The sequence below is a fragment of the Canis lupus genome, chromosome 20 (assembly GCF_011100685.1).
Source record: "Canis lupus familiaris isolate Mischka breed German Shepherd chromosome 20, alternate assembly UU_Cfam_GSD_1.0, whole genome shotgun sequence".
Classification (NCBI taxonomy): Eukaryota; Metazoa; Chordata; class Mammalia; order Carnivora; family Canidae; genus Canis; species Canis lupus.
The window spans coordinates 2121136-2146637 of record NC_049241.1 but is presented as its reverse complement, the minus strand read 5'-3'; the positions used below and the strand labels follow the sequence as shown (position 1 = coordinate 2146637).

Here is a 25502-nt window from a genome sequence, read left to right as displayed (position 1 = left end):
CAGTAGTTTCTTTATCTGTTAAATAGGGATAATGATTGCCTATCTCTATCTATAGAGTTCTTGGAAGGATATAAAAGTTGTAGCATTGGGGGTAGCTCCTAGTTACCTAAGAAGTGATAGCTGTTGTGCTATTGTGAGAGCCTTCAGTTAGAGAAACGGGGCAATTGGGATTGTAGGCTTTGCCTTATTATTTATAATAAATAATGTCATAATAATTATAATAGCATCATAGCTCTTAATTTATTGGATGTGCTAGGCCTGGGCAAATACTTAAATATTTCATTTGTTATCATTTATAGCTTTCTACATGTATGTGTGCCATTTGTGTAGTTTCCCTCATGTAACAGATAAAGGAACTGAGGTTTCATCAGGAGCTTATCCTGGGATCACACAGCTGGTTAAGTGGCAGACAGGATTCTCTTGAGTCCCAGCCATTATGCTGTTCACCCTCCCACTTGCTGTGTGATCTTTGGGAGTCAGTTGAGCTCTCTGGGCCACCGTTTCCCCATCTGTGAACTGTGGTAGATTGACTATATAATTTCTCCATCTTTGCTCTCCTCCATGATTTTATGGTTCTTTGATCCTGTAAAGTGGTTTCTTGGTCACTGCTTTATGGAGATCATAAAAATGTCACTTCTTCAGAGGGTCATTTTTCTTTTTCCTACCAGGGTTTCCATCTCAGGAGCTTGCCTCTGCAAATACCTCTTTTAAACCTCCCCCTCATTTTTCCCATTCTGTATTAATTAGATTTCTTGGTAGGATCTGCCACCTTTCCAGTAATTACATCTTCAGACAGTTCATTTGGGAAATTAACCAATACTAAAATGCTTGAGGCAAAAAAAAAAAAAGAATACTCCTCAGTGTAAGTTAGCTGAAGTAAGGCATGCAGTTTACATTTACATTTCAGCTCTCCATCAGGCTTCTTTGCACAGTTTCTTCAAGAAAATAACATAAGGGAGAAGATGAATTTTTTTCCTTCCCAAATGAGTACTTCTAGCTACTTTGAGTGTGTGTGTATGTATATATATATATACATACATACATACACACACACACACACACACACAAACACAAGATATTTGGACAAATGGAGCTAAGATACTTGGTGTAGATACTGATTTATGAAGAGAATATCATACTTGCCATCATTATCAGGTGCCTTCCTTGTTCTAGGCCCTGCGTCAGGGGCTTACCAAACACTGTTCCTTGTGCTGCTCTGGGAGGCTGCCAGACCCTACCCTGCCAGTGACACAGAACTCTGGGTTTATTCCTGTGGTTACTGTCTCCAACAGCTTTATTGAAATTTAATTTTAAATAAAATTCACCCATTTTAGGAAGGAATTTTAATCTGTTTACGGAATGGTATGGCTAGCACCACTGTCCAATTCTAGAACATTTTTCATCACCCCAAAAGAAACCTCATGCCCATTGACAGTAGTGCCCATTCCAACCCACACCCTCTGGCAACCACTAATCCACTTTCTGTTTCTATATATTTGTCTTTTCGGAACATTTCATGTAAATGGAGTCATACAGCATGTGGTTTTGTGTGTCTGGCTTCTTTCACGGAGTTCTTAGTTTTTACTCTTTAATTTTGTTTGAGACAAAGCCCGTTTTTTTCACATTATAAAATATAAAGTTAACTAAGGGAAATAGCTCTCCATGAAGTTTTATGGAGAGAAACTTATGTTTAAATCTTGACTCCTGACCAAAGATGGCTGTCCTTGAATACTGAACATCAAGGGTAGCTGAATTTAGACAGGGGAAAAGAAACGGTCCCCAAAACATGCTCCTCTCCTTTCCTGAAGGTATAAGCAGGCAGGCCCCAGAGAGCAGACACGGATTTGAATCAAAAGGCCTGGTTTGTGTTTCCCTCTGGATATTTACACCTGGGTGCTGTTGTACAGATGAGGAAACAGAGGCTCAGAGAGCCTTGTCCAAAATCATAGGACCACCAAGTTCCAACCACGAAGAGCAAGCAGGTTCCATTGGGTGCCTCACATGCAGGAAGTTCTACCCCTACCTGAGGAGGAGTGGAGGAGAAGAATTGAAGCAGAGAGCAATCTCAAAAGGGGTTATTAGGGCCTGTGGTCTCACAGACAGCGTGGGCCTCACCTAAAAGCAGTCAGAGCCATATTTGCCAGTTTGCGACCTCAGGAGTAAAAGGAAAGAGGATAGTAGGTCTCCCCTCACACTCACCCTGGGTGCACTCACTCTCCTGCTGTCTCTAGGACACATCCCCAAAGCTATTCATCTCCTGCATCCACACACACACATCCACAGACACACACACATACCTATACACCCACTCCTGCTCCACTCACTCCCACACAAATACACTTTCTCCATACAGTCATTAGCTACCTCAAGTCTCTTGTGGAAAGGTACTTTACAGTATGTCGGAAATAAATATTATATGTATTTTACAGTTCTCTGGGTCAAATGTTTTTGGGTTTGTTTTTTCTTTTAAGCTGGACCCCAGCATTTTTGAAAGTTTGCAGAAAGAGCGAGTAGAAGCTGGAGATGTGATCTACATTGAAGCCAACAGTGGGGCTGTGAAGGTAACACCATGCCTGGTTTGCATGAGGAGGCCTAAGTGACAAGGGGAGGGTGCTTTCTTCAGGGAGTATGGGATGCGAGGAGAGGCTGGTGTCTGGTGCAATGCTGAGGGAAGGTCAGCAGTTGCCCCTTTATGTTGAATAAAGTTTGCTTTCCCTTTATCTTCATTCTTTAACCTTCTCATGATTAAAACAGACAGTCTGTTCGAAAAATACTAAAGCTTGTTTAGAGGGGGAGTACTGCGTGAGAAAGCAGAACAACTGTAGTCATTTTCAAATTGAAGTGTGCAGTGCGTTTAATCTTCCTTTTATCTCTTTGGTATTTTCTTCCCAAGATATATGCATGTGGAAGGAATGCTGCATTAGTTGGCATTCTTTTTATATCTGATTTTCAGTGTCCTGTACAGTGTTCCTCACTGTTTAATGGATGAGCATAATACTTCATATCATACGATAAATCACCTACCTACAAAAGAGTCTGAACGGCTCCCTCCGTCTCCAGTTAATCTACTGGATTTGCCCTTTATCAGGAATTGCATACAGTTAAAAGAAAGAGGGGGGAAGAGATTCTTGGAGAAAGTATCAGGTGTTTTTCAACTGGGTTTTTGGAGCCCAGTGATGAGCAGATAGCTTCCTTCTCTTGGCAGCGGGGGTGTGGGGTGTGTTTGGAGTTTGTCAAGGAGGCTGTCAGGCCCGCAGTTGGGAACTGAGGCTTTTATCTCACTTAGCACTGTGCCATTTGGAGACTTGGCAGCGAACACTCACCCGGCACTCAGGTTTCTCTTTCTGCAGAGGCAGGGCAGGTGTGATACCTACGCCACAGAATTCGACCTTGAAGCTGAAGAATATGTCCCCTTGCCAAAGGGCGATGTGCATAAGAAGAAAGAAATCATCCAGGATGTGACCTTGCATGATTTGGACGTGGCCAACGCACGGCCCCAGGTACTGCCTCGATGCCGGCATGACCTGGCACACGAGCGCTTTTGTGTGTTCACAGAAGCTTTGGGAATGAATTGTCAGAGTCTTGCTGCCGTTTCTTAGGGCAGACGGTCCTTTTCTATCTGTAATGTTCAGCAATTAACATCGACATGAGCTACTGAGGGACTCCTTTGTTCCAATTCAAATGCTCTAGTCACAGATGATTTCATGTGTATTGTTTCTTATCCCAGCCAAGCCTCTGGCCGTGAGTTAGCCAGCTTCTTCTGTGGCTTCCCTCCAAGCAGCGGGCTCAAGCCTGGGATTCTCTGGGTGTTAATGGTGTAGGGCAGGAGTGTTCTTTGAGCCCTTTGCAGGATTTCAGAAAGCCCGACAAAGCTGTGCCTTTCCCCCTGTTCTAGCAAACTCTTTAGTGTTTTAGCTTTGAGCAGGATTTGTGTCTGTTCCTCATGCTGGCAAGATGAAAACTTAACACCTTGACTAGTAAAATGTGGGAGAAGAACAGTATGACTATGTGACACCTCTGCAAAATGTGTGATTTTAAAACCCTAGTCTTCCCTGCTGGTAGTCTTTCAGTTTGATTTCCTCTTCATCCTGGAAGAGTCCTCCTCTTTACTAGCAGGGAATAGGCTTTCTTACTTGAAATTCGATCCTTGGGTGTTTTGCCCCTTCGAGCATTGGCCAAGACATTGCTGAAGAACTGTCTTGGACCAGCAGGTCCCTCTGTGTGGAACAGCTGTCCCCAAAGCAGCCTCCTGGGAGCTTTCGCCTTGGTTGGAGTGTTTGGCTGAGAGTTGGAAGTCGGGGATTGTGTCATTCCGACACTGATGAGCTTGGTCCATTAGTTGCTTTGCCTCCCTGAGTTTTCTGTGATTTAGGGCTCTTTGGCTTCGAGTTTCCTTCTCTGTGAAGAGGGCAAATAGTGCCTACCCTGTAGGATCAGATGTAGTTTCTCAGGAAACATCTGCTACATTTTACAACTAAACATTTAGTGAGCACCTCTGTGACCCAGCACCTGGCAAAACAGGATCACAAAATGCTAGGCAGGTGACAAAAGAGCACCTCTTCTTGCTGACTGCACTGGGAAGGGCTGGCAGGAGGGTGCAGCAGGTGGTGAGCCTGTTAGCAGCCTGCTGTTCTGTAGGATTGGCTTCCCCGACCAAGCAGCTCTAGACCAGGATGGGATTAATGTGACTGTGCAGTCGAGTCTGGAGACAGGAGATGCAGGAACAGAGATAAGTACGTCCTTACACTTCCCTCAACAGTCCATTCGTCCCCAAGGGAACTGGAGCATCAGCAGAGTGAAGGGCCAGATGCCCCATGAGGGTGTTTGACTTGAACTTGGATGGATAACTAGAGATTCCTGGAAAAGACACCGTGCTTCCTGGCAGGTGGACTAGAATATGCAAAAGCATTGAATCATAAAAGAACATGGGTGTTCAGAGAAGAGTACGGTCCTATGTGGCTACTCAGGGAATACAGGATCGGCAAAGGATATGGCTGAAGAAGGAGATTGGGGTAGGCCCCACAGAACTGGTACTTCCCACGAAGGGATTGTGCTCATTCTTGCAGTCCAAGGGGAACCTCTTAAAACTTCCTCCGTGTTGAGAGTTCCTCACGTTTTCCAGTGAGGGTGCCTGGGGTCTCCACACCTAGGACCCCGTGTCCAGCTGATAGTAAGAACAGTGTGATGGGGGTGGTGGTAGTGAGACTTTTGCAGCTGCCTTAGAAAGTTGGACTGACTCTGGGAATCTTTTGTTTTGCAGGGAGGGCAAGACATCCTGTCCATGATGGGCCAGTTAATGAAGCCAAAGAAGACAGAAATCACAGGTAAGAGAAATAGGCCTGTGAGCAAGAACCAGAACCCTAGAGCCCTGGATTCTGATGTACTGTGTGAGGCTTTTTTTTTTTTTTTTTTTAAGATTTTATTTATTCATGAGAGACACACACAGAGAGAGAGGAGGGGCAGAGACACAGGCAGGCCTCATGCTGGGAACCTGATGTGGGACCCGATCCCGGGTCTCCAGGATCACACCTGGGCTGAAGGCAGTGCTAAACTGTTGAGCCACCCAGGCTGCCGTGTGTGAGGCTTTTTGAGTGAATCCCCAGACCTGAGGAAATGCCTTAGGACAGGTTCGTTCTCCTTTTCAGAGCCTGGCTTTATCCTGGCAGTCGGTGGCTGTTTTAGACAGCTGTAAATAAAGCATACTGTGTGCTTCCAGCCCAGAGTGCTAGTGCATCCTCTTGAATGCATTCAGTATCCTTGCACTCATCTTTGAAGATGGAGGCTGCCAAAACCTCTGGTCCTTTCGAGGTCCAAGAAACATGGATGGTATTGCCCTAGCTGTGCAGGAGAACTCCCGCCAGACTGCTCCTGAGCACAGCAAATTCCACCACCTTGGTACTTGGCCTTCTTGCCCTACAGCCGCAAAGCAGCTCCCAGCCTGCCTGGCTCAGCTTCCTGGGCATGTCCCAGAGCTTGGCAGGAATGTCGCTGTTCCCTTGTGGACCTTTAGTTTACCCTGCTTCTCTTCCCAACTGGTACATCCCTCTTTTTTTCTAAGTATTACCTATAATTCTGTCACCTTAAAATGTTAAACATTAAAGCCTCTGTTTTTTGTTTCATGTTAGCCAGTGGAGTGATCTGAGACCTGTCTAGTAGAGTCTCCAAGAGCAGTTTCTGTGTTTTCACAGTTTTAACCATGAGTTCTCTTTTGACCATCCCTGCCTCATGAGTTTAGTGGACAATGCAGCATCAGATCTTCGTGTTCTGTGTTTGCGAGCAGCTCCCCCCTGATGCTAATCAGGAGCTGGTTTGGAAAATGAGAACTGTGACCTTAGATGGTCTTATGTAACTCTTGTGAGACCCGTCCCTCTAGAACTCTGAGGTTGGACCTTTCCTCAGAACCTGCATTCCTCACAGTTTTCCTTCCAGAGAAGATTCTGCACACACCCTGTTCTTCATCTAGGCACTTGATTGAAAGTTAATTAACCTAAGCTTTGTCACATAGGGCCAAAAGAAAGGGTCACTTAGCGCAGAACAGGAAAATTTGCATATGAAAACTCATTTCACACAGGGCTCCTCAACTTCTGTGTCTCTGCGATGTCACAGGGCACTAAATGGGTTGGTGTGAGTAATAAGGCAGCTGGGGAGTGTGCCCTTGTGAAGACATGCAAAACTATAAAAGCCACTTACAAACTTAACATATCAGCAGGGGAAGCTACCGGTTGTGTGACTTCTATGTGGTGATTATATTCCTATTTCCGGATGATAACACTGAAGTGGGGACATAACCTGCCTGGGTCGTATAGTTAGCAGTACAAGTGGGCTCCACACTTGAGTTAGGATCATATTCGGTTGGGGGAGAGAAGAAAAGGGGACCACTTCCCCACCTGACTATACTTGTCTCCTCTCACTATCTCCTAGACAAACTTCGAGGGGAGATTAACAAGGTGGTGAATAAGTACATTGATCAAGGCATTGCTGAGCTGGTTCCAGGTGTACTCTTTGTTGATGAGGTCCACATGCTGGACATAGAGTGCTTCACCTACCTGCACCGGGCCCTGGAATCTTCCATCGCCCCCATCGTCATCTTTGCATCCAACCGAGGCAACTGTGTCATCAGGTAGGGTGGCTCTTTGCCAGCCTTAAGGCCTTTCCACCTTCCATCTGGGTTCATGTTTTCCTCTGGGATCACTTTTTTTTTTTTTAAATTTTTATTTATTTATGATAGTCACATACAGAGAGAGAGAGAGAGGCAGAGACACAGGCAGAGGGAGAAGCAGGTTCCATGCACCGGGAGCCCGACGTGGGATTCGATCGCGGGTCTCCAGGATCGCGCCCTGGGCCAAAGGCAGGCGCCAAACCGCTGCACCACCCAGGGATCCCGCCTCTGGGATCACTTTAAACCCATAATGTAATAAGTCAAGATGGAGATGAAGGGAGATCATGTTCATTTTGAGAGAAACCTGCCAAAGTAGCTTGTCTTCACAGGTAGATAGTTCATGCATCAGCCTCATTCCATCATGGCACCAGAGGCAACAGCAACCACATTACGGAATCTGAGGGCCTCCCATGTGGGCTCTAGGGTTACAGTGCGGTGTGATTTGGTCATTCAGTTGGGAGAGGGCAAATGTAAGGGCAGATAGGCTGGCCTTGGGCGACCTTACATAGGTTAATTTCTATCCTCATGCTAGCTTTGGGCAGTAAATAATCTTGGCTTCATGTTTTAGATGAAGAAACATAATGGGGATCCCTGGGTGGCGCGGCGGTTTAGCGCCTGCCTTTGGCCCAGGGCGCGATCCTGGAGACCCGGGATCGAATCCCAAATCGGGCTCCCGGTGCATGGAGCCTGCTTCTACCTCTGCCTATGTCTCTGCCTCTCTCTCTCTCTCTCTCTCTGTGACTATCATAAATAAAAATAAAAATTAAAAAAAAAAAAAAAAAGAAACAGAATGGCAGAATAACTTGTCCTTCGTTATAAAGACAGGATGAGAACCCAGATCTTTCTGATAATAAAATCAATGACAAAACCAGTACTTTCTTTCTATCCCAGACCTTTTTGGAGCCACACTGGTGCCTGCCTCCGTAGGCCTGCCTTTGGGAAAGGTAGAGGCTGAGGCCTGGGAGGCACATGCCTGTGTGATGCTCTCATCCTGCAAGGATGGGCCCAGGGCTGGGTTAGGGGACTTTCTTGAGGTTCTTTTTCTCCTGAGTACTCTGCAAACTTCTGAGCCCCAGATAATACACCGTCTTCCCAGCTCTCTTATGGGCCCTGTACTTGGTAGTTTTCTGGTTCTTTTGGTTTTCTGTGTTCCTGTTTGAATGTTGGGGCCTGGTCCCAGCATGGCTGGGCATGAAGTGGGGTGGTGAGGAGCCCTTTTCAAGCCTGCCGGAGAGTAGTGCAGGTAAACAGCGCTGGAGGCTGTGTGCTCCTGGCAGCAAGGGGTGGTAGGAATCTGGAAAATGACCCTAAGGCCCATGAGTATCAGCATAGAGCTGGAGCCAAACCAATTTGGGAACCCAAATTGATGATTCACCTAGGCTTGCATCTGAATGATGGCAGGTAATATCCAGGAGTTTAGCTGGTTCTTGACGGAGCTTTGTCTCCATTGAGATTGTTTAGAAGCAGTGCTGCTGGTGCTGGGACAGCTCCCCTCTCAGGTGATCGTGCTGGCTCAGAATTAGGATTTGCTTGCATGATTCAAGTTCATGTGGCAGCGGCTTGTAGTCGATCTTTGAAACCCTGTGATGGTGTCTTGACAGGTCATCAACACAGGTCTTTTCTGCATTTTTGGGGAAAAAGCAGCTTGTTTCAGGGCCAGGTCAGCCGTTGGTGAGAGGATCTGGCTACCTGGGCAGCATCTGGAAACCAGGCATGTGGCCTGGTGCCTGGTGAGCCTGGCATCCCTAATGCACAGACCCTGTAGGGTTTACTGGACTTAGGCTTGGTTTGGTCAGGCTTGGTTTCCATCTGAAAGTTGGTGAAAGGCTCAGCCTAGACTGCTGGCGCCCCCTGCTGGGAAGCCATGCTAACAGTCTCCTCTCCCTCACAGCAGATAATCCAGCCTGGCTCCCAGTGGAGCCTGGCAGCTTCTGACAGGAGCTGAATCTCTTAGGACTCAGAGTACTTCTCTCAGACCCATCCCACCTAGGAAAAAAGTACAAGATTGGCCCCATCTCCCTCCCCAGACTGATTTCATCGGGCTGCTAGAGGCTGTGGCTGCCCGCTGCTGCCAGCCTGCAATCACCCAAGTGGGAAGAAGATGCTTGGAATGTGACGCTTTCTGCAGTTCTGCTGAAGCAGCCAAAATTGAGACATTTGCTCTAGAAGAGGTTTTTGGGACTAAGCCCTAGTAGGAATTTTGTTGTAGTAGTGAGGTTATACTGCTCAGAAGTCAGGCTGGGATTTGAATCTGGGGTGTTGGATTTAAGAGGCCATGCTCCCAACAAGTTTTGGTTTAGATGTGAAATGATGAAATTTCTGGAACATTGGCACAGTTTTGGCAATATCTGTCTTGCTTCCCAGCCGACTTTACTCCTGGAGGGAGCTGTTGAGCTTCCTCTGACCTCCAGAGCTTGAAAGGAGAGAGAAGAAGAGGGAGTTTGCAGTAACTGAGTACTCTACATACTTCACCCCATGTAATCTCAAGCACCCTGACAATTCTGTGGGCAGGTGACATTATTTCCAGATTAACACAGAGGTGATGTGAGTAGGCCACCAGCCTGAGGGTTGGCTGACTCTAGAGCTCCTGCCACCCCTGTTCTCCTGAACTGTTTCTGGTCAGTGTACAGGGAGGAAGGTGTCTGAGCTGGTGTAGGGAGCTGCTACCACTGTCAGTGAGTGGCTGTGAAAGTGCACACTGCCCCCTTGTGCACAGGGGAGCAGGAACCATTCCTGCAGGAGCCCCTTGAGGCCTTGGGCTCCTCCTCCTGGGAGGAGAGAACACCGCTGGGCACTATGGGAGGTGCAGCTACACTGGCTCTGCCCTCCCTTACCACCCTGAGAAGCCCCTTCTGTGCCAGGACCCTCAGCCAATAGAGGAGAGCCTGGCCTTGATCCCAGCTCGCCAAACTTGGGAGGTCTTCTTTTCCTGTGGGGAATAGCCCCCTGGGATTAAGGAGTCTTTGTAGGAGAGTCCCTCTCCACAAGTCACTTTGTTGTACCAAAGAGCAAGACTTAAACAGTGTGTCCTCCATTCAGTGTATTCCTATGGCAGAAGATGGTACATTTTAAGGAAACAGCTTTATAGAGCTAGAATTCACATACAGTTCCCCATCTAAAGTGTACAATTTAGTGGTTTTTAGTATGGTCACAAAGTTGTGCAACCATCACCACTGTCCATTCTAGAACATTTTCATCAATCCAGAAATAAATCCTATACCTGTCAATAGTTGTTACTCTGCCATGCCTCACTCCCCAACTGTTTTCCCCCCTTCCTCCTCCCTACAGCCCCTAGCAACCACTGGTCTACCTTCTCTATGCATTTGCCTTCTCTGGACAGTTCATAGATATGGCACCACACACCTGTGGTCTCCTGTGCCTGGCTTCTTTCACGGAGCATCATGTTTTCAGGGTCCATCCATGTCGTAAACCTGCGTCACTGTTTATTGGTTTTTAAGGCTGAATAGTATTCCAGAATGTGGAATATTTAACAGGACATTTACCCATTCATTAGTTGATGGACTTTGGGTTGTCAGATTGTTATTACTCTGTGACTGTTATAAATAAGGCTGCAATGAACATTTGTGTACAACTTTTTTTTTTTTTAAGATTTTATTCATTTATTCATGAGAGGCACACAGAGAGAGAGCGAGAGAGAGGCAGAGACACAGGCAGAGGGAGAAGCAGGCTCCACGCAGGGAGCCCGACACGGGACTCGATCCCAGGTCTCCAGGATCACACCCAGGGCCGAAGGCAGCGCTAAACCGCCGAGCCACTGGGGCTGCCCTGTGTACAACTTTTTATGTAGACTTTGGTTTTTATTTCTCTTGGGGACATACCTATCAGTGGATTTGGTGGGTCAGATGGGAACTCTTTTTAACCTTTCAAGGACCTGCCAAACTGCTTTCCACAGTGACTACACCATTTTCACCAGCAGTGTCTGAGGAGTCCTTATCCTCGATGACACTTGTTCCTGTCTGTCTTTTATAGGTAGCTCACTGTGGTTTTGATTTGCATTTGGCTACTGAATTTGAGCATCCTTTCATGGTTTATCAGCCATTTGTTCATCTACTTGGGAGAATTTTCTGTTACTGTCATTTGCCAATTTTTCTTTAAATATTTTATTTATTTATTCATGAGAGAGACAGAGAGAGGCAGAGACACAGGCAGAGGGAGAAGCAGGCTCCATGAAGGGAGCCCGATCTGGGGCTTCATCCTAGGACTCTATGATCATGCCCTGAGCCAAAGGCAGACGCTCAACCACTGAGCCACCCAGGCATCCCTCATTTGCCAATTTTTAAAAAAAATTCAGGTTGTCTTTTAGTGAGTTATAAGAATTCCTTATATATTCTCGATACTAGATCCTTACCAGTTGTATGATTTGCAAATATTTCCTTCCATCCTGTTGGTGGTTTTTTCAGTTTCTTGAGAGTATCTTTAAGTTTTGATACAGTCCAGTTTCCTGTTATTTCTTTGGTTGTGTGTGTTTTTGGTCTCATAGCTGAGATACCATGACTAATTTAAGGCACAAAGATTTATACCTGTGAGCTCTTCTAAGCGTTCTGTAGTCTCTTTTAGCTCTTATACTAAGGTTTATGATCATTTGTGGTTAATTTTGTATATAGTATAGGGGCGCTGGGTGGCTCAGTTGGTTAAGTGTCTGCCTTTGGCTCAGGTCATGATCTCTGGGTCCTCGGATCAAGTCCCACATCGGATGCTGCTCAACAGGGAGTCTGCTTTTCCCTCTCCCTCTGTGCTCACCTGTGATCACTCACTCTCTCCCTCCTTCTACTCCTCCCTCCTCTCTCTCAAATAAATAAAATCTTAAAAAAAAAATTGGTTTGTATATAGTATAAGGAAGAAGTATGTCTAGCTTCACTCTTTTACATGTGGATGTCCAGCTGTCCCAGGACCGTTTGTTTTTCATCGACTGTTGGGTTTTCATTGGGCAACCTCATCAAAAAAGCAAATGGATTTCTTAGTACTCTTGGTCTTGTGTCCACAGAGCCAGGGGGCAGTACATTTAGGGGAGTTACCCTTCATATTACCCAGAGAGGTGTTATCCACTACGCTTCCTGTCATCAGAAAAGCTTTATCTGTGTCCCTCCAGTCACGGGTTATGTAAAGAAGCAGTCAGGCAATGATTCTCAGCCGGGGACATTTATACTTGTTATGACTTTGGGTGCTACTGGCATTTAATGGGTAGAGGCCAGAGATGCTACTGAACATCCTACATGCACAGGAAAATCCCCTCCAAAAAACTTGGTCCATAATGTCAAAGTGTCTCAGTGGAGGAACCCTGAGTTGTAAGATGGAAGCATTCGCAAATGAGTCAACCATTTGCACTTGTAAGTGTAGCTGTATGATAAATTTCAAGAAGTGCAATGACTATGTTCTTGCAGATAGACCATATTGGATCCCCATATTGGATAGAATTAGGCCTATGGCATCATAGCCCAAAACTGTATATCTGGAAGAGGCACAGCATTAACACAGTTTGAACAATTGTCATAATGGCCTAATGGTGAAATCAATATTGGGCTGACACCAGAGCCAGAAAGAAGTCTCTGGGTACAAGAATAAACCTGCAATTTTAGCCAAAATGTAATTATTAGTTTATTATTAGCAATTTTATAATCTAATATGATAGTTACGGCGGCCTTGTCAAATAGTGATTGCTCTGAACAGAGAGCTCCTTCTGGACTCATCACCCACAAGGAGCACTGCTAAGTAGGGCTTCCCTTCCCTGGCTCATTTCACAAGCCATGTGACAGACCCTTTTGTGGGACTCTTGCAGAGTAGAATCCCAGAAACCATTTACTAGCATGTTTTCTAAAAGAAACTTTGTACCTGAGATTCATAGCTTAGACATATGTTTTGGCTTTAATTCCTAAAAAAATGCTTAACAACCTTTGAGCAGACTTTTTTGTTTAAATTTTTAGTTTTGTAGATTCAAAACTATAAGAATTTTTTTCTTTTTTCCTTTTTTTTTTTTGCATTAAAAAAGGAAACATCAAATTCAATTAAAAGAAAAAAATCAGAAATTATCTAGAAAAAAAAAATAATAGAGCAGATGGCCTGAAAAGAGTTCTTTGTTTTTTGGTGAGCACCTTTATTGGAAAGGTTGGAGAAAAACAAAAATGCCCTTTAGCTTAAGAATTTGTAGGTTATCTGCAAATCAGCTCCTTTCAGGAGTGCAAGAATCCTTGGTTCTTAATATCAGAACATACACAGGTTTCTCATCTGAGTGTCTTCTATGTGTAAGGAGGCGATCATACAGAAACTCTCCTGAGTTACATACACAATAAATTCTTCGTTTCAGCCACCTCTCCATGGAGGGGCAACTAGTACAACACCATCTCCCTGGACAAAGGGCTTTGTAATATTCCGTTTTGTTGATTTACATGTCTCTTTGCATGTGTCCTTGTTAATTTCTATAATGGTCACAGTCTCTCCCACATCTCCTAATAGCATATTTCAGTGTTGCTCATAAGCATGTAATCTGCCTCAAAGCTCTGTCATTTCTCATCTTCACATTAAGTTCACACATCCAGGCTGAGCCTGCAGGGACCTGGTGGCTCTTCTGCAGTGTTGAAGTTTGATTAGGGAGTGCTTCGTTTTTCTTCTAACATTTTACGTCTGAATCGAAGATAATTTACCATGAGTGTTACAGAGTTTGGGATATTTTAACATGGCAATGTTAAGATCTTTTAAAGAATTCCCAAGAGAGGGGCGCCTGAGTGGCTCAGTTGGTTAAGCATCTGCCTTCGGCTCAGGTCATGATCTCAGGGTCCTGGGATGGAGCGCCACATCGGGCTCCCTGCTCAGCGGGGAGGCTGCTTCTCCTCCTCCCAGCTCATGTTCTCTCTTGCTATCTGTCTCTCTCTCCCAAATAAATGAATAAAATCTAAAAAAAAGAATTTCCAAGAGAAATTTATACTTCAACTGACTGGATAGGATTTTAACAGCTAGATTTCTTTACTGAAGCTGTATTTCTTGAATGCTCACTTATAATTGAAACTGAATATTCTGATAATATTAACAACTAAATCCAAATGACCTGCCTTATTTGCTGTTCTATTGATAAGTTAGGGCCCTAGGCTCTGCAGTCTGGCCTAAGTGTGGGAATGTCAGAGACAGTGCTGATGTGGATCTGCTGCTATGACTTCTGGACTCTGGAGCAGGAGCCCAGAGCACATTGGGCTTCCAGACACTGTGTGGAAGCCGACCTCGTGTGCTACGAGGTTTGCTCGGCGCACATCCTGTGGGACAGCTGGTGTCTTGTTGGCCTCATGGATTGACAGGGCTCCTCTCTGGGGCCACTCTTCGCGTATGGTTTAGCTATGGATTTGAGAGAAACGGAGACACAAAGGACACGATTAATTCCCAAAAGAAAGAAAATGATTAATGGATATAAGGGAAACATTCAAATGATTCATTAGTAATCAAGGAAATGTGAATTCAGAGTGTCACCCTTTCTTTTTCTAAACCATTAAAGCAGCAAAATATTTAAGAATTAGAATACCCTGTGCTGGTTACAATGCAGTGAGATCAGATCACTCATGTAGCTTGTAAATTAGTTCACTCATTCATTTATTCAAATAGATATTCCAGATTGTGTCAGGCACTCTGAAATTTGCTGAAGAAATGTTCATGCCATGAAATTGCTTATCAAACATCATTAATAATAGCAACAATTGGAAACTACCTAAATGTTCAACAGTTTTGTTAAGGAAAATACTTGATGAGTTATTATTATTTTTAAGGTATTTAATTATGTATGTATGAATGAATGATAGTGAGTGAGAGAGCACATGCATGAGCTGGGGGGTGGGGAAGGGCAAAGGGAGAAACAGACTTCCCGCTGCGCAGGGAGCCTGACACAGGGCTCTATCCCAGGACCCCAAGATAATGACCCAAGTCAAAGGCAAATGCTGTACCAACTGAGCCACCCAGGTGCCCCCTTGATGGATTATTAAGACTGAAAAAACATGGACAAAAGCAAGAAATCTACACACTTAGTGTGACTTAGAAAGCCATCTTTATGAAAATTTGGTAAATATCTATATGAATTTTTTTTTAAAAGATTTATTTATTCAGAGACTGATAGAGGCAGAGACACAGGCAGAGGGGGAGAAGCAGGCTCCATGCCGGAAGCCTGACGCGGGACTCGATCCTGGGTCCCCAGGATCACACCCTGGGCTGCAGGCGGCACTAAACTGCTGCGCCACCGGGGCTGCCCTATATGAATATTTTTAATAGGATTTTAGGTGTTTTTTTTTTTCCTCTTTCCCAAAATTTCCTCTTATATTGATATTTGCTAAAACAATGAAGTTGTTTTTTATACCACCTGAATGTTAGTTTGTTTACTTTGTGGTCATGGCTTAACTCAGGATGTGAATTGGCTGCTTTGTCATTGTGAGTACCTCAGCTATGTTTCCAGTGTCTAGTTTCTGATCTCAGAGAGGCCTGGGTGATGTGATCATTTGGACCCTTGCAGAGGTACTGAGGACATCACTTCTCCTCATGGCATTCCTCTTGACCTTCTGGACCGTGTGATGATCATCCGGACCATGCTGTACACCCCACAGGAAATGAAACAGGTGAGTCTCTCTTCCCTCACCCTTCCCTCTTCTCCCCTCATTTGTTCCCAGCATTCCCTGGTGCTGTGCCAGTATCTACAGCACAGGCCTGGCTCCCACCACATCCCAGCACTTCACCTGCTGGCCTTGGGCAAGTCACAGTCCTCCAGACCTTCAGTCTCCCCATCTGAAAGACGGGTGGGCTGATGAGACATTGCCTGAGGTGTTTCCAAACCTTAGCTGCTTGTGGTCTTGGCTGTTGTCTCCACTACTATATCCATTCTTTAAATTTTAGGAAAGGCATAGTGAAAAAATCAACTTGAGGACAGCCATCATGGAGGGCACCCATGATGTAGGACAGAGCCAGTAAAATAGGATTTAGTGGTAGCTCTTGCTGTCCAGGCCAGGCCCTGTCTGAGGCCTCTTCTGAGTAGGTGAAGCCAAGTGCTCTGTCCCACCAGAACCCATAGCAGGCTGGCTCCAACAGGGCACAAAAGCTGGAGGGGAGCGAGGGCCTACCTGCTGTGACCAGTGTGACTAGTGGTAGGTTTTCTGGGGACTGTGGAGGCCATAGAAATGATGGTGAAGCAGGGTCATACAGCTTAGAGGGGCACCGGGAAGTGGAGGTCCTAAAACCAGCCTGTAAGAGGCTGAAGGAGGTGTATCTGACACAGAGTATATGCTCAAATTCCATGCAAGCTGAATTTGCATTAAGCTTGAGGTGGGAGATGACACGAGTGTCTGAGGTCAGGCCTTACCCCAAGGGGCCCTGTCCCAGGTCTCCCTATGGGACTGTCTTTTGCTTGATCTGGAGTTGAAACACCACATGCGCAGGCACTTTACACTTAGAATTTCTAGTCCTCTTACTGGTACTGCCAGCTAGTCCTTGAACATCCCTCTTCCTGTGGATGGCTTAGTCCCTGAGTGGCAAGTCCAGGATGCAGAACCAGACAGTGATAGGTTATGCCGTAGGTAGGTGTCCCACTGAGCAGCACTGCTGTGCTCCTGCCCTGCCCACCCTTGCCCCAGAGGGTCTTGCTGCCAACTTAGATCTCTCACTGTGGGTCTGGGTGGCTACGGGGCAGGTGGACCAGGGGCGCACTGATGTGTCGACAGGCTGTGCCTTGACCCTCTCCTCTCACATACTGCAGGTCTTCTTTATTGGATGTCATGCTAAAACCATGGGCGTGCTTAGCCAGCATAATTCCATTTGATCCCCAGTACCTGTGAGGTGGGAGAGCTATTATCACTGTATTCTTAAAGATGAGGATGAGGAGACCCAGGCCCACTTATCTGCCCAAGTTCATAAAGCCAGTAGGTGACAGGACTGACAAACTGGAGTCCAGGCTGCCTGGTCTAGAAGCCCATGTTCTTAATCACTGGGGCCACCAGCTCCCACTTGCTAGAAGTAGCTCAGTTAGAGGTGGATTCCCAGTGGCAGTTTGTTAGCAGGGCTTTCTTTTGGGAGCTCAGAGGGCCTGTCCAGGGCACTCCCTGGCAGTCCCACTGCTCCCCGTGGCCCCCTAGCCCGACCCTGCTGCTGTTTATTCTTGACCAGCACTCGCCAGTACTGTGGTGATGCAGGGAGCTGGAGACCAACAGAACACCAGAGTGGTGACAGTACAGGGTGGCCGTGGCACATTGTTTAGGACACAGTGTCCATGGCCGGAGCCTTGTCACCAGATCATGGTCTCCGGCTCCTAGATGAATGCTAGGTTGAAGCCAAGGCATTCACTGAACAGAAGCATAGGCAGAAGCAAAGGAGAGGTTGGTCACATCCCCATCCTTACCGTGGAGGGCAGCCTCATGGTGCTTCATGGCCTAGTGACTTGAGCTATTGGCGTACCTGTGTGGTCCTTGGCTGCCTTCGTCCTCCGGAAGGTCCGCTCTCTCTTTTCCAGGTTGTTTTGAGGACTAAGTGACTAACAGGAGAGAGGGGACTAGGCTGGCCATCCTTTGTCCCAGCGCAGCTATTATTACTGCTACTAATTACTTATAGGTGCTCACTGTCACCTGCTGGGAGCCTTACAGCAGCTCCCAGTAACCGGGCTTTGAAGCTCCCGAACGACGAGGGTCCTGTGGTCACAGAGATAAGCTGCTGAGCTGGGACCCTACTCAGAGCCAGTTCACTTTGGTTGCCTCCAGTTCACCTTTGTTGCCTCACCTTTGTTGAGCGCTCGGTCTGAGCTCTCCTGGACTGTTCTGCAGTATGCCTCTGGCTCCTGGGCTGGTTCCCATCTTTGCTCAATCAGGAGGGCCTCTTTTCAGGCTTTCTCTTGTGTGAGCAGAGGTCAGACCAGCTGCCAGGATGAGCATTGCTTTGTTCTGGTGGGTTCAAGGGATAACCTCAGCATTTTTACTGGAGCCTGAGGTAGATTTTTTAAAAAACAAAGTAAATGTAACTTGTGTACTCTGCCATCAGTGCCGACACCCTCATAAACTATCCTTGCAGGTTATTAAATGATTAAAGATCTAATTTATGAACTGTCCGTTTCTGAGCAGTCTGAAACTGGAGCTCTTGGGATTGCTCTGACCTCGAGAGAGAGAGAGAGAGAGAGAGAGAGAGAGAGAGCGTGGAGTGGCCCTGACATTCCTGAAGCCCAACTTTCAAATGCTGTGCAACTCGCTGAAGGCCAGTTGCTCTGGGCTAAAGCTCTCCCTTGACCAGGCTCCCAGATTTAGTATTTGCATCTCAGAGTTTCGGATGGCCCCTGGAGGACATTTTTCTTGGCAGGAGCTGGAGGTTTCTTTAATTCCAGCTGTCAGTGAAAAGCCCTTTTCTGTTGGAGCACAAACCTACCTGGCTCTGGCTGTTGTGGTCAGAGAGGAGTCCTGTGATTGGAGCCAGGAGCAGGGATCTCTCTCCCAGCTCCTTTTTGTGCCATCCTTATGCCTATCCAGTAACTTCTCTCTTCTTGGCTACATTTAGCTTTCAACCGTAGATGGTGGAACTCCTCATGCACAAGCTAAGAGTCTTGACAGAGGTCGTACCCGCAGCCCACTGGCTGAACAGAAAAGTTCTATGAATTACTTGAGCAAGTTGCCAACATTTAGAAATTGGGGACATTTCACACAGAAGTCTTAAGTTCTGAGTCTCTTTTGACCAAATGAAATTTCCCTGCGGACATCTGCCCTCTGCCCTGGTGGCACCAGTGGCCTGCGGCAGAGGGTCCAACTGCCCTGGCTCATGTGACCTCATCTATCTTGGTCCCTGCCCTGGTCCAGTTCTGCGAATCCTGGCTTTCCTCTGGAGCAGGACGTTCCCATTCACAGCAGCTGATATGCCAAGTGCCCTTGCCAGAGTTCCAGACACTGAGCTGCCTGCCCCCACAGGTGTCTGCCTGAGAGCCGCAGGGCTAGTGCAAAGAGTCCGGCTCCTAAGCCTCTGGTCCCTGTCTTCCCCTTACAAGGCTTTTGCTAGGGGCTCAGTCTTTCCCGTTTCCTATGCCTCTACCTCGGGTGTTTTTACGGCTTTAATTTAAACAAGGGCTTCATGATATCTTGTTTACGAAGCTGCCAAAGTGAAAAATTCCTGTATTATATGAGGCTCGAAGTCCTCGAGTTATCTCGGCTCCCCAACACACAACATCATTATCCCAGCTGCCCCTTATCACTCAGTGCTGGTGCGCCTGCAGGATCCCGGTGCCACTTGTGTTATAGCAGCTCCGCCGCCAGCTTGCCTCCCCTCCAACTTCACCAGGATCTTCAAACTGCAACAAGCATCAGCTTCTTCATGATAGATTAGATATCTCCGAGTGATGTTATGAGGGCTGGTAAATCTTTAAAAGTAACTTTTTTGATTTATTTAACCTTCGTATTTATCAAGCAAATAAAAGATGTCTCTTCCCTGAGTGCTTGTAGGTGGTGGTGCCATGCTGGGGAGGAAGGTTAGAGCCCTTGAGGGAGCCCGTGGCAGGTTTCTGAGGGGCCTGTGTTCTCTAGATCTAGGGACTGCATTAGGGAGGCTGAGGAGGCAGGCACTGAGCCACCCTGGCACATGCTTTGAGGGGTACCAGCCACCTTCTAGTCACTGTGAACTCTGGCTGTAAGCTATTCACACAGAATGTCGTGTGGCTAGTGCCCGGATGTGTGCAAGGCCAGCAGTCCTGGGCGGAGGCCAGCTCTCTGCCCTTCCAGCCTGGATTTGGGCCTCTTTGGCACCGATGATGCAGGACAAGACACATGGGACAAAGTTGTTTTTAAAGCACATGTTAAAGGGGACACTTGGTTGGTCACTGTTGATCATGGTCTTTTTCCTCCAAAAGATCATTAAAATCCGAGCCCAGACAGAAGGAATCAACATCAGTGAGGAGGCACTGAACCACCTGGGGGAGATTGGTACCAAGACGACTCTGAGGTGAGCACATCTGCCTAGAGCTGCTCCCCACCTGCTGGTGCCTGCCCAGCAGCCCTCTGGGGCCACCGTCAGGCCCATTCTGGGGCATAAAGGCAGGTCCCTCTCATAAGGCACAGGACCACGTCTGCTCTCACTGCTTTGACGGAGGTTGTCCTAGGCACTGTGATTTAGAATGCAGAATATTTAGGTGATGGTGCTTATAGAGCTAGAGTGACAGGTTAGGTCCCCTGTCCCGGAGCAGATGGTCCCCTGTGTGGAGAGCTTACCAGCCTCTGTGGTGGAGGAGATGGACAATCCGGAGATCAGGGTCGAAAGCAGATGGCTCACTGGCCAGGGGCTCTTCATGGTGCGGAGGGTGGGAATGGGTTTAGGGGAGGGGGAAGGAGGAATGTGGACACAGATTGCTCTCCTGACTCTTCACCAGTGGCCCAAAGCCAACTGCTTATGCAGACGATGCCCCTCTCAGTGTCCTGACTGATCTCATAGCCCCTAACCAGTCCCTAGTTCCCTGTTTTCCTTTGAGTCTATTCCTTGCTCCAGGTTGAAGCAGAATTGCAAGCTGTTTTATTTGGGGGAACAGGGCTTTAAAAACTCCTCTGAGTTTCATGCCTTTGCAGGGAGAAGGTGCCTTTTTTGACTGTGTGTTCATCTGCCTGCCATGTTCACTTGGCTTGCACCTGTGTGTACCACAGTTTGTGTCCCCCCACCCCCTTTTTAAATATTTTACTTAATATCTAAGGGGGCTCCACATTGGGTATGGAACCTAATATAGGGCTTGAACTCATGCCTCTGAGATCAAAACCTGAGCTGAGATCGAGTTGGATGTTTAACTGATTGAGTCACTCGGGTGCCCCAGAAAGATTTTTTTGTTAAGTAACCTCTACCCCCTATACGGGGCTCAAACAGCCCCAAGATCAAGAGTTGCATGCTCTACCGACTAAGCCAGCCAGACGCCCCTGTGGCCTCTTTCACGTAGCAGTGCAGTTACAGCCTGTCAGAGAACTTGTACACTGACTGAGATTTGGGGCTATGATGTGTCATGCTGGTGACCTGTGGCCCTCCTGATGGGGTCGCGACAACAGGTCTTGCTGGTGTGGCAAGGGGGCTTCCCCTGCGTCCCATCTCACTCCTGCCCTGGCCGCTGTCACTCCAGGTACTCCGTGCAGCTCCTCACCCCCGCCAACTTGCTGGCTAAGATCAATGGGAAGGACAGCATCGAGAAAGAGCACGTCGAGGAGATCAGTGAGCTCTTCTACGATGCCAAGTCCTCGGCCAAGATCCTGGCTGACCAGCAGGATAAGTACATGAAGTGAGACGGCCAAGGTTCCCTTCGAGAGACACCTGGAGGGCTTGGCTGGGTGTAGCCTGTGGGCCGGGGGGGGGGGGGGGGGGGCTCGCACTGCGCTCAGCTCTGTCCCCCTTCGGCCGTGGCTGGCGGCACCACCAGTTCAGTGGGGAAAGGGTCTTTTTAAATTATCGTAACTTCTGCAGTGGCTTTGAAGGAACCCTGCCTCACCTGGCGTGTTTTCTAATAAAATCTTGTAGGTTATTTTGATTACCTGTTTCTCTTAATTTTTTAAAAATAAACTTTGTATTTTAGAACAGATATAGATTTCTAGGATTGTTGCGAAGACCGTACAGGGAGGCCCCGCTTTGCCTGGTTAACGTCCTACTGTACTGTCCGTCTGATGAGCCGGTGTTAATCTGTGGGGCCCTCCCCAATCGTGGTTTTTGCTGACCTGCTGGTGGAGGAGCGCTGTCGAGTTCCTCAGCGGGGTTTGGTGATGTCTTTCTCACAATTACCTGGGGTCGTGGGTTCTTGGCAGACCACAGAGGTGTGGTGCCATTGCTGTCACACCGCATCGAGGGTGTGTGTGTGTGTCAGCATGGCCTCATGCTGTTGACAGCGGGCCGCAGTTACCTGGCTGTGGTACTGGGCGTCAGGTTTTTCTTGTCCCCCAATGTATTGTCCTCTTTGGAAGGAGTCCTAAGTACAACCCCCGTGTAAGGCTGGGGAGTTCTGCTCCATCTCTCTTTTTTATTTTAAGATTTTATTTATTTACTTGGGGGAAAGAAAGAGAGTGCACAGGGGTGAATGGGGGAGAGGTGCAGAGGGAGAGCAGGTTGCCTGCTGAGCAGGGAGCCTGATACAGGACTCGATCTCAGGACCTGGGATCATGACCTGAGCCCAAGGCAGATGCGTAACGGACTGAGCCGCCCAGGCGCCCCCCTGCTCCCTCTCCCCAAAGCCAGGGTATCTACATAAATTCTCCGGGATTCTGTACAGGAGGGATCTGTTCTCCCCATTCTCTCCCATTTGTGTATTTACTCCATCGTGCATATCAGTATGGATCAGGGATACGTATATACTTGGGGTTATAATCCAATACTGTTATTTTCTGTCTTTGGCCATTGAGCGCTCTTTTGGTTGGCTCCTGTGTCCCTCTGACACGTTTGTCCACCGAGTGGGGCTTTCAGCCCCTGGAGAGGAAGGGAAATGGCAGCCCTGACAGACACCACAGTGGAACATTCCATCTGCTAGGATGAGCCACAGCTCCCTCCCTCTGCCCGTCTGGTCCTTGTCATCTGGCATAGCCACCAAGCCTCAGTAAAGGCTCATCATTTGGTTCTCTGCCCACATGGGCAGGGTTTCTGTGCTCTTAATGTGCAGGAGAGGGAACCAACCAAGACAGGGATCTTGATCCAGTCAGGGCTTGCATCCCAGTTAGCCATGAGGGCCTTGTGGGGCAGGCGCTACTGGTGTCCCAGGAGTGATAGCCCACCTGAGCATGTATGGGATGCGGCAGGCAAGAGGGCTGAGGTCATGCTGTGGGCGTCCATCTAGGGCCTCCCAAGAGTTCCCTGGCCACACTTCCGCCCTCAGGAAGCCCCTGCCAGTCCCTGTTGGATCTTCTGTGGCCTGGCCCTTGAGGGAATTGCCCCCATGGGGTCTTGGGGGGGCGGTGAGGAGACCCAAGTTTGCTGGGGGATGGTGGGACGCTTCCTGAAGTCCCGGCTGAGCACTGCAGCCTGCCCGGCTGCCCATGTCCTTTCTGCTGGTGCCTGGGTCTGGTTCCTCCCACCTCAAGGCACATGAGTAAAGAAGAATCACGGGCACCCCGGTGGCTCAGTGGTTTAGCACTGCCTTCAGCCCAGGGCCTGATCCTGGAGACCAGGGATCGAGTCCCACGTCGGGCTCCCTGAATGGAGCCTGCTTCTCCCTCTACCTGCGTCTCTGCCTCTCTCTTTCTCTCTCTCTCTCTCTGTGTCTCTCGTGAATAAATAAAATCTTTAAAAAAAAAAATCACACATCTAAGGTGTGGCAAGAGCTATTAAGTACTAGAGCCTGTGTCACTGCTTTCCGTTTCCTTCTGTGTTCTCACGGTGGCCCTGTGGCCCTAAGAGAGTGGTGCAGGTTTAGTTACCTGCCTAGCTAGTAAGAGGTGGAACCAGGATTTAGTTAGACTGGCTAGACTCCGGGCTCATCACCCCCTGGCCATACCACGTGCCTCAGTGTGTGAGTGGTCGGCAAGGCCTTCGCAGTCCGAGCCCTGTAGCAGACAGGTGAGGTGAGCAGGGTCAGGTGTGAGGACAGTGGCTCTGCCCCAGAGGGATCTCTTCCCGCAGCCCCCAAACCTTCCACAGCATTTGAGGAGCAGGCTAGCGGCAGTGATGCTGGCAAACGTCAAAGGCACAGGTTAGGACAGTCCTTGCAGCTGCTCAGGGATCCCCGATGGCCAGAGCAGTCTTGGTGAGGAGGGGGTGTGTGGTCATAGCCCCTTGGTCCTGCTCCTCAGGGATCCTGGCCTTGGCGGTGCTTAGGGAGCTGGCCCACCTCGCTCATCTGTGCTCCAGTGAGGGAGATGGTTCTGGATAGGTAGGAAGGTTGGGTTATTTTAATTTTCCTTCTATTTTTTCCAGCAAGGCCTGTGATTATTACATTAATCTTCCAGGCGAAGTTTTTACAACCAATCCCTCGCCGACTATGAGAAGTTTCTCCATCCATTACCAAGAGGGAAACAGACCCTGGTGGGGAGGAAAATATTTGTTACATCTTATCAGGCTGACACACAATCTAACAACAATTACAGCAGCCCCATTTTTTGCACTATTTCAGCTCTGGCGTGAAAAATTGTTGTAATATTAAAGTGAGTCAGGGTGGGGGCTGGTCATAGAAGAGGCTGCTGCTATTCCAGGCTCTGGGCCCTGGCTTTCTGGCCTCCCCGGGCAAGCCCACTGGGCTCCGAGGGGGAGTGTTTGCATGTAAATCCCAGCTCGCTTCTTGGGCTAATGGCCCTGAAGCTGCAGAGACGCCTAGGAATGTGGAAGGGCTCCTGAAGGACCCGTGCCCCCAGTCCTGCCCCCAGCCCTTTGCAGCCCAAATGCCTGCTCACCACCACGCCTCTTAGGGTGTTCTCCCTGGACTGCTTAAAACGATGTTGTGTTTTTTAGGACTAAACAGATAGATGGAAGTGTCACACCAGAAAAGGACTTGGCGAGCAAACCTTCCTCAACGTTTTTCTAATAAAACCGAGCTGCCCAGTGGTGGTGTGCTCCCTGCTGGTCTCCGTATCTGACCCCAGGGTCCGTGGGCTTTTGGCCAGGAAAGCAGTAACTGGCCACCCCGCCGCAGTTCTCTGCACCCCCCCCCCGCCCCAGGGCCAGTCCTGGAGATGCGCAGCTGGTCCCTCCTGCTGTTAAAGGGGTCCCAGACTGGTGACAGGTGGGGGACAGGAGCAGCCAGGTTCTGGGCACATGGCCCACAGGGATGTGGTTTTGATTGGGTTTAGCCCTTCCTTGGTCCTGATGAGGCCGCCTCCTTTGAGCTTAGGTTTCCTCATCTATAAGGGGGGGGCAGTTGTATCCCATTAGATGGATGTGGGGACATGGTGAGGTGCTGTGTGGCTGCATCATGCATGCCAAATACTAGAATTCAGCAGAGTTCCCAAGCCTTACCCCACTTGGGAGAAGAGAAGATAGTTCATCCAACAGGAGGCAGAAGCTGGCTGGGCCCCACCCCTCCCTAGCTCAGGCAGTGGGCCCTTGGAAAGGCCTAGAAATCCCAGGTTTCTGGACCCTTCTCTGAGGCCCAGAGGGACAAGCTCCCGCTCAGGGCCACGCAAGGTCTAGAGCAGAGGAGAGAACTGGCCAAGACATGAGCTTTTCCCTCTGTGTCCACAACTTGCAGAACCAATGTGCTGCCCCTCCCATCCCCGAGGCCCAGCCAGGGCTGGAGTGGCTCGAGGGGACGAGTGGCAGCGCCCCGGTTCCAGCCCAGCGGTAGGCAGGGCCCGGCCAGGCCAAGCCCCCCTTTCGGTCTCCGGTCCCCGTCCCCACCTGGGTCCCGCCTGCTGGGCGCTCCCCTCCCCCGCCCAGTCACCCCTGCCGGCGGGCCCCCCGGGAG

At 48.4% G+C, this 25502-nt stretch overlaps 1 protein-coding gene across 1 annotated transcript in view; it reads left to right on the top strand.

The window, feature by feature from the left end:
- RUVBL1 (RuvB like AAA ATPase 1) overlaps positions 1-21656 on the top strand; it is a 41815-nt gene extending 20159 nt beyond the window's left edge. Inside the window, exons 5-11 of the mRNA XM_038565469.1 lie at positions 2472-2561; positions 3351-3500; positions 5261-5324; positions 6922-7120; positions 15660-15762; positions 20007-20098; positions 21252-21656. Coding sequence (XP_038421397.1) covers positions 2472-2561; positions 3351-3500; positions 5261-5324; positions 6922-7120; positions 15660-15762; positions 20007-20098; positions 21252-21411 — 858 coding nt within the window. The 3' untranslated portion in view covers positions 21412-21656. The remainder of the gene's footprint in view (positions 1-2471; positions 2562-3350; positions 3501-5260; positions 5325-6921; positions 7121-15659; positions 15763-20006; positions 20099-21251) is intronic.
- The last annotated feature ends 3846 nt before the right edge of the window (positions 21657-25502 follow it).